Source organism: Geotrypetes seraphini, chromosome 2 (genome assembly GCF_902459505.1).
Source record: "Geotrypetes seraphini chromosome 2, aGeoSer1.1, whole genome shotgun sequence".
Taxonomy (NCBI): Eukaryota; Metazoa; Chordata; class Amphibia; order Gymnophiona; family Dermophiidae; genus Geotrypetes; species Geotrypetes seraphini.
The window spans coordinates 435,200,187-435,218,017 of record NC_047085.1 but is presented as its reverse complement, the minus strand read 5'-3'; the positions used below and the strand labels follow the sequence as shown (position 1 = coordinate 435,218,017).

Below are 17,831 nucleotides of genomic sequence, written 5' to 3'. Positions count from 1 at the left end.
GGCTATGGAGACTCCATAGCCAAATCGCCGCAGACACGGGGACAAAAGTTTTCACCGCCCGCAAAAACGGTGAAAAGATTTGTCCCCGCAGGCAAATGTACCCCCTTCTATGTACCGCTATTTACCTTGTCTTCACCGTGAGTCTTTGGTTCGGGACCGGGTGTCAGATTTTTTCCGGCGGCCATGTTTGTCTCCGCGTGGTCTGTCTCCTCAACCCGACTTGCACGTTGCCGCATTGACTCCGCTCCCTAATATACAGGCTCTTCATTGGTCAGTTCTTTTTGCTCAAAGAAGAGGACCAATCGCTACTGCCACACCTGATATTTAATGGGTTGTAGTGCAGCAGTAGCGATTGGATTTCGGAGCCGAGCCCAGGATTTGAATTTTGTTTGCAGTCGCTGCCTCGCTTGGATTCACTCGTTTCACTTCGTCAGGTACAAGTAAGTGTTCTCCCTGGCTGATTTAGATGACCACCCAGCTAATCCTGCTGCTGCCGCCGATGCTCCTTCCCGGGCTAACTCGCCGCCGAAAATTTTGTTTGATGCCTGCCTTTTTTTGCCAGCATGCTTTTACTTGCTTTGGGCCTTCCTCGTTGCCGGATCCTGCCTACTTTCTGTTTCCGCGAAGGCAGGACCCGGCAGCGAGGAAGGCCCGAAGCAAGTAAAAGCAGCAAGTTGTAAGCTTCCCTCCGGGTCGGGGCTCTATCGTGTGCTTGCCGGCTTCACTTCTCTTCCCCCCCTTCCCCCCCGGGACGCTACTTCTGGTTTCGGAGGGAAGAGAAGGGAAGCCAGCACGCACACAATAGAGCCCCGGAGGGAAGCTTACAACTTGCTGCTTTTACTTGCTTCGGGCCTTCCTCGCTGCCGGGTCCTGCCTTCGCGGAAACAGAAAGTAGGCAGGTCCCGGCAACGAGGAAGGCCCGAAGCAAGTAAAAGCAGCAAGTGTAGTGGTATACCATTTGAGGAAAAAAAAAAAAACGCACGGACGTCGGACCTGATTCTGCTTGCTCTCACCACGGACACGGACCGACACGGACCTCAGATTTTTAAGGCGGTACAGGTTTAGATCCGCGAGGTCCGCCAGGTCCGCGAGGTCCGTGTTTTACCCCTTCCCCAACCTTGGTGTTTATTGTGGTCAGCCAGGAAGAATGAAATCAAAAAAGTTCGAGTTTAGTCAAGCTGTGATTTGAACTTTATAGGCTTTTTTTTTTTCATCCTTTAACTGGCAGGCAGAAGAATGCTCCATTTATTAATCTTGCAAAGTCTGATACAGGAAAATCTAGAAGTGCATCAAGATTTAAGGAGCTTGGGGTGTGCAAATCTACTTAATGCAGAGATTACATTAAAACAAAATCACTTTTCTATTTCACTGCAGCTCTATGAGGTTCTTTTGCCCTTAGCTATAGTCAAATGATGGATAGGAATATGTTTATTTCATTTAAGTTAAGGGAAAACAATATTTTTTCTGAGTACCTTTAAATAATGGTTCACAAATTAATTCAGCCTGTTTTAAGGCTGGGTTTTATTTTTCATATTATTGCTTCTATTTTTATAATCCTTAAAAAATAAGGGGCAATTTTCCAAGTGGGTTCTTCCTCGTAGGCACCCTGAGACTGTACAGGGAATGCCTATTCTATAGCAGTGAATGGGCTCCCAGGTTCCATTACAGAATGGTAGCATATAGCCTTAGATTCAGGCGCCTTACAGTTAAAGCAGCCATAGAGCATGTCCACTTGTGGGAGAAATGATTTTATTTTCAGTTTAGTGATCAAAATGTGTCTGTTTTGAGAATTTATATCTGCTGTCTATATTTTGCACTATGGCCCCCTTTTACTAAATCGCAATAGCGGTTTTTAGCACAGGGAGCCTATGAGCATTGAAAGCAGTGCAGGGCATTCAGCGCATCTCCCTGCGCTAAAAACCGCTATTGCGATTTAGTAAAAGGGGAGGGGGGTATATTTGTCTATTTTTGTATAGTTGTTCCTGATGTGACATTGCATAAAATCATCTGCCTTGATCTCTTTGAAAACCTGCGGAATATATATGGGGTGGGGGAAGATTAGTGATAGAAAAATTGTATGAAAAATGACTATTTTCAATTTAGTGATCAAAATGTGTCAGTTTTGAGAATTTATATCAGTTATCTATATTTTGCATTATATTTGTCTATTTTTCTATAGTTGTTTCTGAAGTGACATTGCATATTTTAGTCATCTGTCTTGACCTCTTTGAAACAAATATTAATTAATATTTTCTCTGCATACAGTGTGCTTTGTGTTTCTTTTAATTTTGTGGTTACCATAATGAATTAATATTATATACAGTAGTGATGCTGATGTTTTAAGATTTTGGAGAAATAAATAAGAATGCTGGCCAAAATTAGCAAAAGTTGCACGAGGGATACTGTACATTCCAGCTACCAGCACATCTTCAGAGAGGGCATTCTCTATTGCAGGAAGGACTGTGGAAGAAATGAGAACTAGACTGAATCCAGAGATTGTGGATGATTTGTTGTTCATCTACGGGTTAAAAAATAAGGACAATTAAAAGTACAGGTTGTGTTTTGTTTTTGTATAGTTAACTAAGTTGTAAAGTTGTAAAGAATGTTTCCTTTATACGTTAATAAAGATAAGTATATAAAATCATACCTGTTTGAGGCTTTTATGCATGCTGCGGTGACAGTGACGGGGCGGTGAATGGGATGGCAGTGGCGGTGACGGGGCGGTGAAAGGGATGGCGGTGGCGGTGACGGGGCAGTGAAGGGGCGGTGCAGAGGATAGTCGGCCGGTGACGGGGACAAATTTTTTCCCCGTGTCATTCTCTAGTTGATATATAGGTAAAATCAGAATAATGTGAGGGCACTTAGCACAGATAAATCTCATTTGTTTATACAGTATAATATGCGAATAGTTGACAAGGAAGTTTTTATTTGCAAAACTTGATTTACAACCTTTCAACTTAATATTGAAGTGGTATGCAACTATTTAAAATTAAATGGAGAAACAAAGTTAGAATAAACAAAGCAGAACAATAAAACAAAGAAAGGTATGTAGTAGGAGAACAAATTGTACCTGAAGACAACAGAATGGGGAGGAGAAAAAGAAAAGACAAACCCACATACAATATCACCCCTTAAAGAGATCAGAACAGGTAGGAAAAGCATGTAGATGGATGGTATTCAATTTTTTTTATCAGTAATTTGTAGAACAAATTAGAGGATGACATGGGGAAAATATTTGTCCCCGTCGCCACCCCATCCCCACGACCACTATCCTCGCCCCGTCACCATCCCTGTGACTACTATCCCCGCAGCATCCATACAAGCCTCAATACTGCAATATTTAGCTTATTCCTTCCTTATAAATCAAAGTTCTGGTTGCTGAACTAGAGAAAGAGATGTTCAGCTGGAGGGCTTTGTTTATAAATTTTTATAAACGCAACTAGCATACTACTTTACCCTAAAGAAAAAAAAAAAAGAAAATAAAATAAATATACATTTTTTTTTCTACCTTTGTTGTCTACCTTTTCTCATCTTTTCATTCAATTCCTTTCATCCACCGTCTGTCTTCTCTCGGCGTCTTCCATTTGCTCTGTTACTGTGCCTCTCCCTTCACCCCCTCCCCAATTGGTCTGGCACCCATCTTCTTCCCTCCGCTCCCCCATAGCCTGGCATCTCTGTCTTCTTCCCTTCCAGCATCTTCTCCCCACTCTCTGTTCACCAATCCATTTCATTTCAGCGTCTTCTCCCCACTATCTGTTCCCCATTTCCTTTCAGTATCTGTTCCCCATTTCCTTTCAGTATCTGTTCCTCTCCAACCCCTTTCAGCATCTGTTCCTTTCCTTTCCACCACCGCCCTTCCCTCTCGTTACCTCACTGCCCTTCGGCACCCCTCTTGTGGTCCGAATATCTCCCTCCCTCCCCCTTACCTTCGCGACGTGTTTTAAGTTTAGAATAACTTATTGAAAACTGCTGGAGCCATCATGTCATTCTCTAGAACAAATGGATTTTTTTTTGTTTTGGGGGAGGTTCAGCATCACTCCAGAGGTTTCTCCTATTATTGAAGGGAAAAGTGGTTCAGGTGATGCTCACAGAGCCCCAGTAGTTACTTCTATCAACAGACAAGGAGAAGCAGATTGCGGTGATGGCTTTGGAGACCTATTTCTCAGCAATCTTGGCAGTGCATGTTGCAGGGTTAGAGAATGTGTCAGCAGATTTCATTCTCTGTAATGATTTAGATATGGGGGAGTGGGAGTATGAAATATGGAATGTTGCTACAATTTGGGTTTCTGCCAGGCTACTGGGCTAGATAGATCATTGGTCTGACCCAGTAAGGCTATTCGTACTCATATAATAATTTGAAAAAACTAGCCCCCCCCCCCCCCCGCTTTTATGAAGCCATGTTAGGCTTTTTTATTGCTGGCCATGACGGTAAAAGCTCCAATGCTCATAGGAATTCTATGAGTGTCGGAGTTTTTACCACCAAGGCCAATGATAAAAAAGCTTAATGTGGCTTCATAAAAGGGGGGGGGGGGTAGGATTTTACACTGACCTCAAATTTTTTCAAGGCAGTTTCTGCTCAAATTTCTAGTAATACTGAATTCTAGAATGAGGGTGCCAAGTAGCTAAATGCCATATTTTGAGCCTTGGACGTTCTAAGGCTACAGTTCTATGATAATGAATTCAAATACACATTTGTACAGTATAATACTTATGTATTATGCCCGTTATTCTTATGTCATAAATTTAATTGATGAGATATAAAACCTTGTTCACGGTTATGTCAACTTAACCACCAGAATATTGTATTCCATCAAGTGTGAATGACGGTGCCTTGGATCCTGTAGCTAGGTTCAAGCAGGTATCTTATATCTGGAGGACAGTTCTGCTGCATGCTGTAAAGTCACGTGATAAGCAATTTTGTGCTATTTTAAATGTGTATCTGGCTACAAGAGTGAATATGTGTTGTCTGTAGCACATGGTCATTTGGCAGGATCACTATTTTTGTTTTATACATGTGAGTCTAGTTAAGTTGTGGCATATCTGTTTTTGTCCCCAATTAAAATATTGAAAATACTTTACTACATGTCTGGCATTGTTCCATCCATGATGCTGTTTGTATGCCTACAAAGGAACAGAAAGTAATTTGCAGCTACATAGCAATTCAGTGGTGCAAGAGGAAAAAGAGAATGCCCTCTCCAGCTTGACAAATTTGGAGAAGGCATAGAGGGATCTATATCACTGTTCCCTCAGTGAGCCAGGAAATGGCTGGGTAGTTTTGTTTTTCATTTTTATTGCATTTTGTATTAGAATTCAGCTTATTCACATAAATCCAAACAGCAAAATACCAAGCTTTAGCCCCTGCTGTGGACAATTATTAGCTCATTTCAAGCCTTCCTTTTTTAGTCAAATTCTTGAAGAGGCCATTTTGATGCAACTTCAGAATTTTATTGATGCCGATGGTATATTAGACAAGCACAAACATGATTTTAAAATTGCACATAATACCAAAATCTGTCTGTATTGCTTGGAGGGGTTGGATTTTGGGAACACTGTTTATATATTGATGTTTCTGGATGTAGCAGGTGTATTCAATACTATTAATCATGCTATCATGATTTAATTTAACACTATATAACCTTCAATTTGATTTTCTGACGCGAATAGACCGAGCAGTATTTGTGCGCGGTGTGAAAACATTTGTTTATTATATGAAAACAAAGGCATTTTTCAGTCAGGGCATGCAGGGGGCAAAATTCATAGTTGGTTAGATGAAAAAAAACGACCAGAATGGGGGCAGAGCTTGGCCACGAATGAAGATAGCAGTGTGATTTCACTGCTCTCCCCTGTCTTGCATAATTGAATACTCTGGAGGAGTTCAATACATCCTTTTTCTTTAGTTTTTTGAAGTACTGCTATACTGAATCTCAGCTATGGCTTCGGGAAAGCAAAATAAAAGAGATACTGCTTTTTCATCGGGGGAAATGCCAAGAGATTGAAAGATGATCCCCCTACACCATCTAATTTTCCTTTGCCTAAGGAATCCAACAAACTCATGGAACACGTTATAGTGGATCTCCAGATAATAAAAGAATTGCTTAAGGAGACTACAACAAAATTAAATGGGCTTCAAAGTCAAGTTTCTAACCTGTCTTATCAAATGGCAGTGAGCAATGCTCATACTGAACAACTGGAGCAGCAGGTTGTAGCAGTTGAAGAGATTACTTGTCAGAGCCGTATGGATCATAAAATTATAGCTCGGATTTCTTCTGAGTTGGAGGAGATGGAGAACAGAAGTAGGAGAAATAATGTTTGTATTGTTGGAATCCCAGAGAATATGGAAGGGACAAACCCTATTGCATTCCTTACCACTCTCATCCCTGAAATTTTATCTCTTCAATTCCAGAAATCGAGAGGGCACAAAGAGTGCCTTCTCGTATTCAAAATAATCAGATGGGTCCTAAACCAATACTAATTAAAGTATTGCATTTTCAGCATGTGATGAAGATCTTTGAGGTGGCTAAGCAGTTAAAAACTGTGAAATGACAGGACAAGAAACTTTTTTTCCTTTTGGATTTTGCCAGACAAATTGCCTCTGTCAGGAAACAATTTTTGGATTTACATGTGCAGCTCCGGGATTTAGGGGCAAAGTACGGTTTATTTTATTCTGCTGTCATGCGGGTTACATTTAATAATAGTACTATACATTATCGGGATTCGAAGAAACTTGAGGAATTCATACAAAAGCATAAACATTGTATGGAAGTATAATAGAGAGAACTGACAGTTGGTGACAGTTGGCAAGGCAGTTAACTTGCAGTTCTAGTTATGCCTTCAAAGTTTTAATTGTTCTTTCGTTGCCTTTAGGATGTATTATAGTATAAGGTGGGAACATCTTTGGCAATTTTTCATTCATGTTCTTATTGATCTTTATCTATTTTGTGTTTTTTCATTTATTTTTGAAGTCATTTCTATGGAAAAATGCTTCTCTGAACGATTTCTTTATTCCTACCAATGGGATGGAAGCTTTGGTAAGGGCGAGATTCCTTTTCCAGCACTCTGAAGATTGGTGATCTTTCCTTTAATTGTCCACTTCCAGGGGCTGGGATCTGTTTAGCGATCAAGACTGTTAGGCACGGATTCTGTATAGGATGCCCATCCTGGGCCTACACCTGCCCAAACTAAACCCTATTCTGTAACCGACGTCCATGTTGCAGACGCTGGTTTCAGAATCGGGTTTGTTTAGACACAGCTGCTATATTTAATTGCAGCAAGGGATCTCCCTGCTGCAATTAGTATAGTAGCCGCGGTTATGGCCACCAGTCTCCTCTCTTCCCCCCCTGACGATCACGGCAGAAGGGTGCCCAACCCCTCCTGCCCACAGAATCCACGATTGCCGGCAGGAAGGTGCTCAACTGTTCTGCTGGTAGGCCCAGTCCCCTGAAGATCGCTGGCAGGAAGGTACCCAACCCTCCTTCCGGACCCCCAGGAAGCAGCAGCGGGGGCCGGTCCAGGGGAGTGGGGGGGGGTAGTTGAATCAGTGGTAGGCCAGGCTTCGGCGGTGGAGGGAGGAAGGCAGACAGGCAGGCTGGCTTTGGCGTGGCAGGGAGTGAGGTAGACTGGCTGGCTGGCTTCAGGGCAGGAGGTGGATCAAAGGCTGGAAGGCAGTGAGGGGGACATAGGAAGGAGGAAGGAAGGAGAGAAAGAGGCAGAGAAGGGGGGGGTTTGTAATCAGAAGAAACACTAAAGAGAAAAAGGCCTGGACTTTGCGAGGTGCAGGCAGATGCAGGACTTTGCGAGGTGCAGGCAGAGGGGGAGAGACCCTGAGGAAGAGCAGAGAGATGCAAGATCATAACAAAGGAGGGAGAGAGAGGAAGACCAGGAACAAAGATACAAAGAAGAACTGACACTGGATCTGGGGAGGGTAAAAGAGGGAAAAGAGAGAGAGACCTGGACCCAAAGGGAATGGGACTGGATTGTGAAAGAAATGTTGGATGAGAAAGAAATAAATATTGGATGTACAGTCAGAGGGAAATTCAACCAGAGACTCATGAAACCACCAGACAACAAAGGTAGGAAAAATGATTTTATTTTCAATTTAGTGATCAAAATGTGTCAGTTTTGAGAATTTATATCTGCTGTCTATATTTTGCACTATATTTGTCTATTTTTCTATAGTTACTGAGGTGACATTGCATATTTTAAAGTCATCTGCCCTGACATCTTTGAAACCCCCCCAAATATAAATGATAATTAACATTTTCTCTGCATACAGTGTGCTTTGTGGGTTTTTTTTTTTAATTTTATGGTTACCATTATGAATTAATAAGATATTATGTATACATGAAAAATGAATGGAAGAAATTGGGGTGGGATTGGGGGGCGGGACTGAAAATTAATAGACGTTCCATTTTGATGAAAAAAATAAATGGTCATGTTAGTCATCCAGCAAGATAAACTAATAAGTTATCTTAGGTTTCTGCGACTGGCATCATAATTGGTGCAGTTGTCTGGGTCTTGTGTCTGGGTAGGTAGAACAGACATTTCATCCATCATGCTGTGGCTTTCTTCAGGATATACTGCGAGGTCTGCAGTTTGTCTTTATATAGTGAGACACTAGCCTGATTGGTTGGGGTTTGAGGTAATTGAGGCAGAAAAGTCCATTGGTCTTGAATTTGAATTGTGAAGGGAAAATCCAGTGGTCACAGATTTGAATTTTTGATTTTTGGTGGGAAAGTTTGTTGGTACACAAATTTGAATTGTGGCGGGAAAGTCTGTTGGTCTCAGATTTGAATTTTAAAAATTTTGGCAGGAAAGTTTGTTGGTACACAGATTTGAATTGTGGAGGGAAAGTCCATTGGACACAATTTTAAATTCTGATTTTCCATCCACAATTCAAATTTGTGTACCAACGAATTTTCCCGCCAAAATTCAACTTCATAACCAATGGACTTTCCTTCCTCAGTCACCTCAAACCCCAACGATTCTGGCTAGAGGATCCACTATATATAAAGACAAACTGCAGACCTCACAGCATACCCTGAAGAAAGCCACAGCATGATGGCTGAAATATCGGTTCTACCTACCCAGACGCGGCGAGACCCAGACAGCTGCAACAATCAAGATAAACTAATATATTCTGGAATCTCATTTATACAATAAACTAAACAATGAACTGCATTAACTTGAATCCTTTCACTATTTCTGTCAGTACAGTATAAGCTGTCATTCCCATGTACGGATAACTCTCCTATTACAAGTTCAAATTAATTCCCCTCTCAGAGTTCTAAATGTGTATATACTTTTGTCTCATTTTAGACATTATCCAAAGCAGTCCTTCACTACTGTGGCAGACACCCCTGAAAATATTCGCCTGAAGCAGCAAAGTGAATTGCAAAGCCAGGTATGTAATCTGCATTTATAAGAAAAGCTTAGTAAATTAGTCCCTTATGGTATAATCAGGGACAAGATTATAATGTTGAGCCACTGGCACTGATTTTAGAGGAGGTGACATTTTTCCTCTTAAATTAGGTATCTTTTGCCCTCTAACAGTATAGCCTTTATCTCACCTTTGACCAATCTTCCTACTTGGCTGACAAGAGGAGAACTTGCCAACCTGTATCTTCCTCATCTGCCTGCTGGCTGTAGTCTAGAATTAGCCAGCAGAAGAGATAATTGAATTAATGCGCTCATTTTTGGTAAACTTCGGAGGAAGTCCTTAGTGGTTACAGCTGATGAGGGAAGCTTGTGGGGTTACTTCTGGCAAGGTTTCTCTTCAGCAATGGCACCGCTGATCAGATTTCCAAGTGAATCAATGATGATAAAAGCTTCTGGTGACTGACAGTCTTTGGTATGACTACATTGCATGTGATGCAACACACAGCGTCTCAGTGAAGGGGATGTCACATGGTTAGGTGTCAATGTAAAATTTTACCTTTTCGCTGCTGTCTACTTAGAATTTCATGGCATTTGGGGTTTATCACTATTGCAATATGCTTGGCTTCTAGGGTTTAGTTTATGAAGAATTTTCTGAATGAGTTATAGGTCAGATGGAAACCTAAGACAGCAAAATGATAATTTGGTGATTATTTCAGACTTCCAGCTGATAGTCCTCAAAAAGGATTGAAAACTTTGGATCTCTTCTGATTCACTTAGCTAGTTTCTATTGTATTTAGATATTTAGAAGTAATATCCTACCTTGGGGCCTGTATGTATTAATGCATCCTGTGTACTTTTTCCACCTCCTTAGTGCAGCATCTCCTCACTCTCTGATGGTCCTATTGAGCCATTTTGTGAATATTAAATGCCACATCTCTTAACCTGAAAGAAGCACAATATGCTGGAGTGTATCTTAGAGTGTAAAAAACATTTTGTGTTTGTTGTTCTTCAGTATACTGTACAGTGTCTCAACATAGAGAATTCTGAGATGGTAATGCATGTTATTCTTTATATCAGGGCTGTGGAGTCAGCACACCAAACTTTTGATTCCTCCTCCAAGTCCAGCTCCAGCTCTGACTCCAACTTTAAATGTTTTGTTCTGGATCTAAAGTATTGGTAAAATGGAAAGGAGCTCTGTGGATATCAGAAAGCTAAGAGGGAAGGTTCATTGAGAATGAATTAAGGTGAATGCCGAAGACAAGATATGAGGAAGAAAGGAATGGAAGTGGAGGAGATATGAGAAGATAATAAGCTGTGGAAAGATTGACTACATATAGAAGAAACAAGGAATGCTAAAGAAATAAATTTTAAAACAGAAGAAATAAGGAGCCAGAGGGGGAAAATAAAAACTAGATTCAAACCAGAGGCATAGATTTAAAAATTGTTTACCAGCTGTCTCCCAAAACCCCATAACTCCTCACCCAATTGGCACTGTCTGGGAGATATTGGGCTCCTTTTATGAAGGTGCGCTAGTGATTTTAGCGCGCGCTAGAAGCTAACGCCTCCATAGAGCTGGTATTAGTATTTTCCATGTAGCGTGAGGTTAGCATGGCATTGTAGCACATGCTAAAAACACTAGCACACTTTCGTAAAAGGAGCCCATAATATTGCTAACTGAGCTGGATCAATTTTTGGGGTGTGGACAGTTGGTATCTGCTTTTTACTTCCAGCCCCACAGTCGTAAGAGTAAAAAAATATATATATTTTCCTTGGAAGGCCAGGGAAATGAGAGGAGGTTGTGGTATGTGGTGCCATGGCTGAAAATCTACTTTTGACAGATTCAAATCTGGTCTCAAAACTCTCCTATTTAGGGACGCTTTGGGCATTTGACTGACCTTTCCTGCCTCACTGTCTGCTGTACATGCTGCAGGTAACACAGTAGGAGAAACGTATCCCCCCCCACTCGCCTTCCTTCTCTTCATCTTCTTCCTTGCCCTCATTTTATTATGCCATTGATCACTGAGCTTCCTTTTCTTTATAGCTTCTGGTAACTTATTTGTTTGTAAACCACTTTGAAAGGTCTCTACAAGGCAGTATATCAAATCTAAATAAACTTTAAACTTGGAGCCTACTGGGAAGTAGATGGAAACAGAAGGCTGGGCCAAGGGGAAGTGAAGAGCAGAGCGTGTTAATAGGAATTTTAATTGTTGTAAGAAGGCTGTATGAAACTATTTAAGAAGTATGTTTTGAATTAGCTCACTTATTGTACGAAGATGTTGACTGTAATGTTAGTTCAGGCTTCATTAGAACTTTGTAGACTCCTAGATATAAGATCTAGCTAATGTCCACTTAGAACTTTGTTGGGCATTAGTGGAATATAAGACTAGCAACTCTAACTGTAACATATTCAATAAGTAAACTTACTTATTTATGAAGTATCCGTCTAGTATCTGCTGGGATGTTTGTGGGGCCAGTCTGCTAAAAAAGGCTGGCCCCTCCTGTATCCCAATAGTTTGTTTAGTGCTTTTCTTTTGGGGGGGGGGAATGTGTTTTTTTTCAAAAAGAGATGCACATTTGAAAAAAAAATAAAAAATGGCCATTTTAAAAAACCCCAATATAGACATTTTGCAGTTTTGAAAATGTTTGATATTGGATTTTTGTGCATCTTCCTCAAAATATCCAAATTCAAATTTGGATGCCATATTAAAAATGACCCTCTCTATATGCCTATGTGCTTTTACAAAATTTCACTCCCGAAAATTCTTGGACAAAGTTACAGCTTATGATGTCTAACTAAAACTCTGATGATTCATTTTTCTAATTTGTTCCTACTTCCCGGTAAAAAAAATGTCATCAAGGATGTTGAAATCTGTTAAAGCTTTGCTGTTTCTGGTACGGAGATATATCTTCAGACTATGAATAAATCTTTGCTGCTGTGAGAGTGAAAGTATGAGTCAGACGAAGCTGAATTTAGCTTGGCGTCATAATTTGATGAGATGGTACATTATTAGCTAAAGCACAAGTTCTGTGACGGCACTGTGGGTGTTAATGAAGATACCACATCAATATATGACCCTCTCAAAAAGCTATGTGACTTGAAATTTTCCCTTTAGGGTTATAGTGTTAAAAGAAAGAACTAAGATAGCAAAGTAGGCTAACATCAACCATTACTACATGTTAGCTCATGTTCACATAGTTTATAATATTTGAATTTTAAGTCCATTTACTAGCATTAATGTTGGTATGTTTAATCTAGGCATTTATTGCAGCAATTTAAGGAAAGGATTTACTATCATTACAGTGGGTGCTAACTCCTTAATGTTGATTATTTAAAGTAGGTCATATTTTATGCACTTTAGTAAATCTGGCCCTAAGTTTTTTTGTGTTAGCAATTCTGTGCTCATTTTTGCAGATTTTAATCCATCTTATTTTCCTCTATGCTTTGCATAATCTTGCATCTCAGTTACCCCAAGAGTCCAGGCTAACTGATGTATGTTAAAAACACTGTTTAATACATATAAACTAGATTAATCATGCTAAGAGCACTGAAAATTAATATTAATGGTTTGGATAGTTGTTACTCAGGAAAGTTTTTTCCCCTTAGGCACAGAATGGGAAAACATCTTTTTTCACTAAGGCCCCCTTTTATGAAGCTGTGTTAGGCTTTTTTATTGCCATTCATGGCAGTATTAGCTCCGATGCTCATGTGAATTTTATGGAGCTATTACAGCCATGGCCAGCAATAAAAAAGCCTAATGCAGCTTCATAAAAGGGAGCCTAAGGCTCCAAATCACTAAAGTCAGCAATCGTTGCTAAATCTGTTTTTACAGGCTTAGCGACGATAGCTGCTAACCGACCTGATTCACAAAACAGCCCACCGCATGCTTTCCTCCTTGATCGCCCATTTTCCGTTCCGGCCTTGCAAATTAGTAAAACCCCATGCAAAATAGCCAAGCAATCGATTCACTTACATTGCTTGGCTATTTTCCATTGGGTTTTACGATCCTAAAAACCCGACTGCTGTAGACTTGTTGGTAACCGTGTTACCATTGATCAGAGAAAAGGTGATATAAAGGATAATTTATACGATGCCTCCTTTAAGAATTTTTTTACACATTAGGCTTCTCTTTTATAATTTATAATATAAAATTATAATTTATAATATAAAAATAGTGGGTTAACAGAAATGGCTTATCAATTATAAGAGAAGGTAGACACTAATGTGTAAAAAAATTCTTAATGGAGGCATCATATAAATGATCCTTTATACCCCCTTTTCTCTGATCAATGATATCTTGCGGGTTGGATAACTTAGAAAGTGATCTGTTTGCTGTTGTTTGAATTTCGGTAACTGTGTTACCGAGAGGTCTGCTGTTTTTGTTTGGCTTTTTTTATTTTCATTTTTTTAAATGGCACTGATATTTTGTGTGTATTACACACACAAAATTTCTGTCCCATTACAAAAAAATTAAAAAATTCCCAACCGCCTCCAACTCCTGACAAATGCACGCCCCCCTGACATGCAGTGACCCACAAATGGCCCCCTCATGCCGAACTTTAAAATATACACGAAGAGAATCTTCTCCACTCCCCAAAAAAATAGGGTGAGGGGGAGAAACAGCCCAAACAACACACTACCACAATCAAGAATATTGATAATAGTGGAAGGGAGCCCTCAGTCACACAGCCTGTAATGGGGACGCACCCCTAGAGTGCCAGTTGCCCCAAGCGTACACCCAAAAGGGTGTTATCTGTGAAACATCCCTGGGCAACCTTTGTGTGAATTTGTGTGATAAACCAATGCACAAAAATGTGTTAAAAGTGAAGAAATAAATAAAGCACACAGAAAGTGCAAGCATAAAATTATAATTATTAAGGCTGTCTCTGCCCCTCATCCAGGGAGAAAAAAAACAGCGTCTACTTTCAGTGATGCAAATAAGATACTTAGCTTCTCCATAGAAAGTTAGTCATCAAGAAACAAAGTTCATCCAACGGGACTCCGCTTCGAGAGTGAAAACCCCCTTCCTCAGGAACCGGCTATGCTCTTTTTAAAAGGGCTCTCAATCACCAGCCACAGGTAGAAAAGCAAGGTTGAAAGTGGCAGGAAGGATATCCACTCCCTCCTGCCAACAGCCCCCCATGTGCCGAACTTTTAAATATGGCAGGAGGGATGTCCACTCCCTCCTGCCATCATGCCCCCCTGCCATCGCCCCCCCCCCCGTTGGGCCCTCCCTGTACCTTTAAGTCGGGAGGAGGAGGGGTGCTCAGCAGACCCTCCTGCTCCTCCAGCCGCTGTCTGCGCAATGTGGGCCTTGGGCCTCTCCCCGGTGTCTGAAAGTTCTAAAGGGAAGAGTGAAAAACTGATGGAGACAGAAATTTGGAGTGGAGCTGTGGCAGTGGGGAAGAAATAGGCTGTGAGGGTGACAGGAATTCAGAGAGGGAGCATGCGCTGTGAGGGTGACAGGAATTCAGAGAAAAATACATAATTTGGGAAATAAGAGTAAGAGCAGGCAGGAGGAAGTATTTGCTGGGGGCATTTGGCAATGGTGGAGGTGACAAAGAAAGAAAGTGGACTGGGAGAGAGACAGAAAGGAAAAAAGAAAGAGGGGCAGTGAGAGAGAAAGAAAAACAGACAGACAGAAAGAAGGGGGAGCAGGGGGAGAGACAGAAAAAAAGAAATGGGGGCAGGGAGAAAGAAAGAAAGAAAGAAGGGGCAGGGAGAGAGAAGGAAAGAGACAGACAGAAAGAAAGAAGGGAGCAGGGAGAGAGAAAGAAAGAAAGAGGAGGGGGCAGGGAGAAAGGAAAAAAAAAGTTGGGGGAAGGAATGGAGTGTGTCAGGTGGCAGGGGGCAGGCAGGGAGAGAGGAAGAAAAAGTTGGACTCATGGAGGGACAGAAAGAGATGTTGGTTGGGGAATGGAATGAGGTCTGGAGGAGAGGAAGCATGCAGGAGGCAGAAAGAAGGGAAGAAATATTGGATGCACAGTCAGAAGGAAGTGCAACTAGAGATTCATGAAATCACCAGACAACAAAGGTAGGAAAAATGATTTTATTTTCAATTTAGTGATCAAAATGTGTCTGCTTTGAGAATTTATATCTGCTGTCTATATTTTGCACTATGGTCCCCTTTTTCTAAACAGCAATAGCATTTTTTAGTGCAGGGAGCCTATGAGCATCGGGAGCAGTGTGGGGCATTCAGCGTAGCTCCCTGTGCAAAAACCACTATCGCGGTTTAGTAAAAGGGGAGGGGGTATATTTGTCTATTTTTGTATAGTTGTTACTGAAGTGACATTGCATATTTTAAAGTCATCTGCCTCGACCTCTTTGGAAAAAAACCCAGAATATAAATTATAATTAACCTTTTCTCTGTGTACAGTGTACTTTATGTTTTTTTAAATGTTATTGTTGGTAGATCATTTTAACTTGGTCATTTTAAAAGTAGCTCGCAAGCCAAAAAAGCATGGGCACCCATGCCCATGAGAATATGTTATATGTCAGAAAAAGCTAAACTATATAAAAAAATTCATCAGATTTCTAATTTATGATCCTTTTTCTGAATTTTAGTGTTTGGTGCTTTATAAATAATGTACTTCATTTGGTTCTAACCCTGAGAATGATTCCTTCACTTTGGGGATAAAGTAAAATTGGACTCTAGAGAGTGCTCTCAAAATCTTTTCTAAAGATATATTGTTTTTAATTCTTGAAAGGCTAGTAGGGTTTTCTGCAGCTTACCACAAAGAGGTTGATTTGCAGGGTAGCAGAGAGCAGTGGAAAATCAATTCACATTTCAAGTTGGTCATACTGTCCCTTCACAAGCCATCCTCCTGTGGTCAAGCTGTAAAGAAACCTGTCACCATGGAGCTGCTTAGAAAATTAGAGAGAATGAAAGAGAAAGAGTAGAAAAATAAACCAGGAAAATGTAGAAATGCAGGTCATATATTTTTATGCAGAAGGATAAGTAAAAAATGAATCACTAGTGAAATAAGTAGAGCCAAAATTTGAAGGAGTAGGTGAATATCAACTTCCTTCAGGCATGAGGAAGGGGGCTATCAGCATAAGAAGAAAAAATGAACATCCCCCTACTCGCCTGAGTGGTAAGTGTACTTAGGTCCTTGAAATGGGGAGAAAATGTATGGGTTCAATATTCAAATGATTTATGAGCCTAAAGTAGCCTTTTTGAAAATTTACTGGGGATGTGTGTCTAAAATTGTATACTCAAAATTTTACTAAACTCCTAAATTTAGGAATATAAATATTCAGTGGTAGAAGGAGTAGAGATGGGTTGGGGAGAAAACAGAGCTTAACATTAGGTTCATAAATTAAACTCATAAATCTGGCCAAATTCAAGTTTATTAGGTTTTTATAAACCGCCTATCAAGGTTATCTAAGCGGTTTTACAATCAGGTACTCAAGCATTTTCCCTATCTGTCCCGGTGGGCTCACAATCTAACGTACCTGGGGCTATGGAGGACTGAGTGACTTGCCCAGGGTCACAAAGAGCAGCGTGGGGTTTGAACCCACAACCCCAGGGTGCTGAGACTGTAGCTTCAACCACTGCGCCACACACTCCACTTCTAAATTTTAAGCTCTAAATTAAGATCATTTTTAGCTTCTGGGTTTGGCTGAAAATAGGTCACATATTTAGGAGCATGGTTTTTTTTTTGAATACTGGAACTTTAATTTTTATGATTTTTTTGTTTTATGCAAGCCATGAGTAATTATTTTCACAGATCAACAGTTTATTCACATATATACTATTTCCCCCGAGTTGCTTGCTTTTATGTGGTATTCAGTAAACCCAATACAAATTATGTGGATAATCTTTGAATCAAACTTCACCAGCTTCACTTTACTCACTCCTATGTTTCAACACTCAGATTACAAGGGAGAAAAAAGACTTCAAGAGCCCACTGGTGCTGGACATTAGAGCAATCTTGTCCAGTCATCCAACAGTGAATTATCATTAGTCTAAAAAAACCTTGCTTAGTATTTTGACTTTAGCAACTCATAAGGTCCATAAACAGTTTCTGAGCAAAAAGCTTGAGCAAATGACAGTAAATCCTCAACGGAGCTTCCCCGTTTCACTTCAATCAAAGATTCTTCAAGAGCAGAAAATATTTTCTAATGTCCTTCACAAACTGCTGGAAAGAAAATTCAATGATATAAAGGTCCATTGGACACTGCCTAATTGTTCTATCTCAAACATTAAATCAAGTATTAAACATTAATCATTAAACATTAAACAAGTATTTAGGATTTATACCGTTATGTTGAAATGAACCCTCGTTCCAAACGTGCCATTACTCAGCACAAAGCCTTTTTTTTTTTTTTTTTTTTTTAAATGGCGCTTTAGCATTCTTAATAGCTTCATGTAGAGCTTGTCAATATGCTATTCAAAAAAGCCTTTATTGTTCTTCTATAACCTGGTGTCATTTTTTAGGTCTAATTTATCAGAGCA

The 17,831-nt window shown here is 40.3% G+C and overlaps 1 protein-coding gene across 3 annotated transcripts in view; it reads left to right on the top strand.

The window, feature by feature from the left end:
- Positions 1-17,831, top strand: part of NEBL (nebulette) — a 513,560-nt gene that overhangs the window by 112,162 nt on the left and 383,567 nt on the right. For all 3 annotated transcript variants that reach the window (XM_033931321.1, XM_033931319.1, XM_033931322.1), the window contains exon 3: positions 9,316-9,400. In XM_033931321.1, the coding sequence (XP_033787212.1) occupies positions 9,316-9,400 (85 nt within the window). The remainder of the gene's footprint in view (positions 1-9,315; positions 9,401-17,831) is intronic.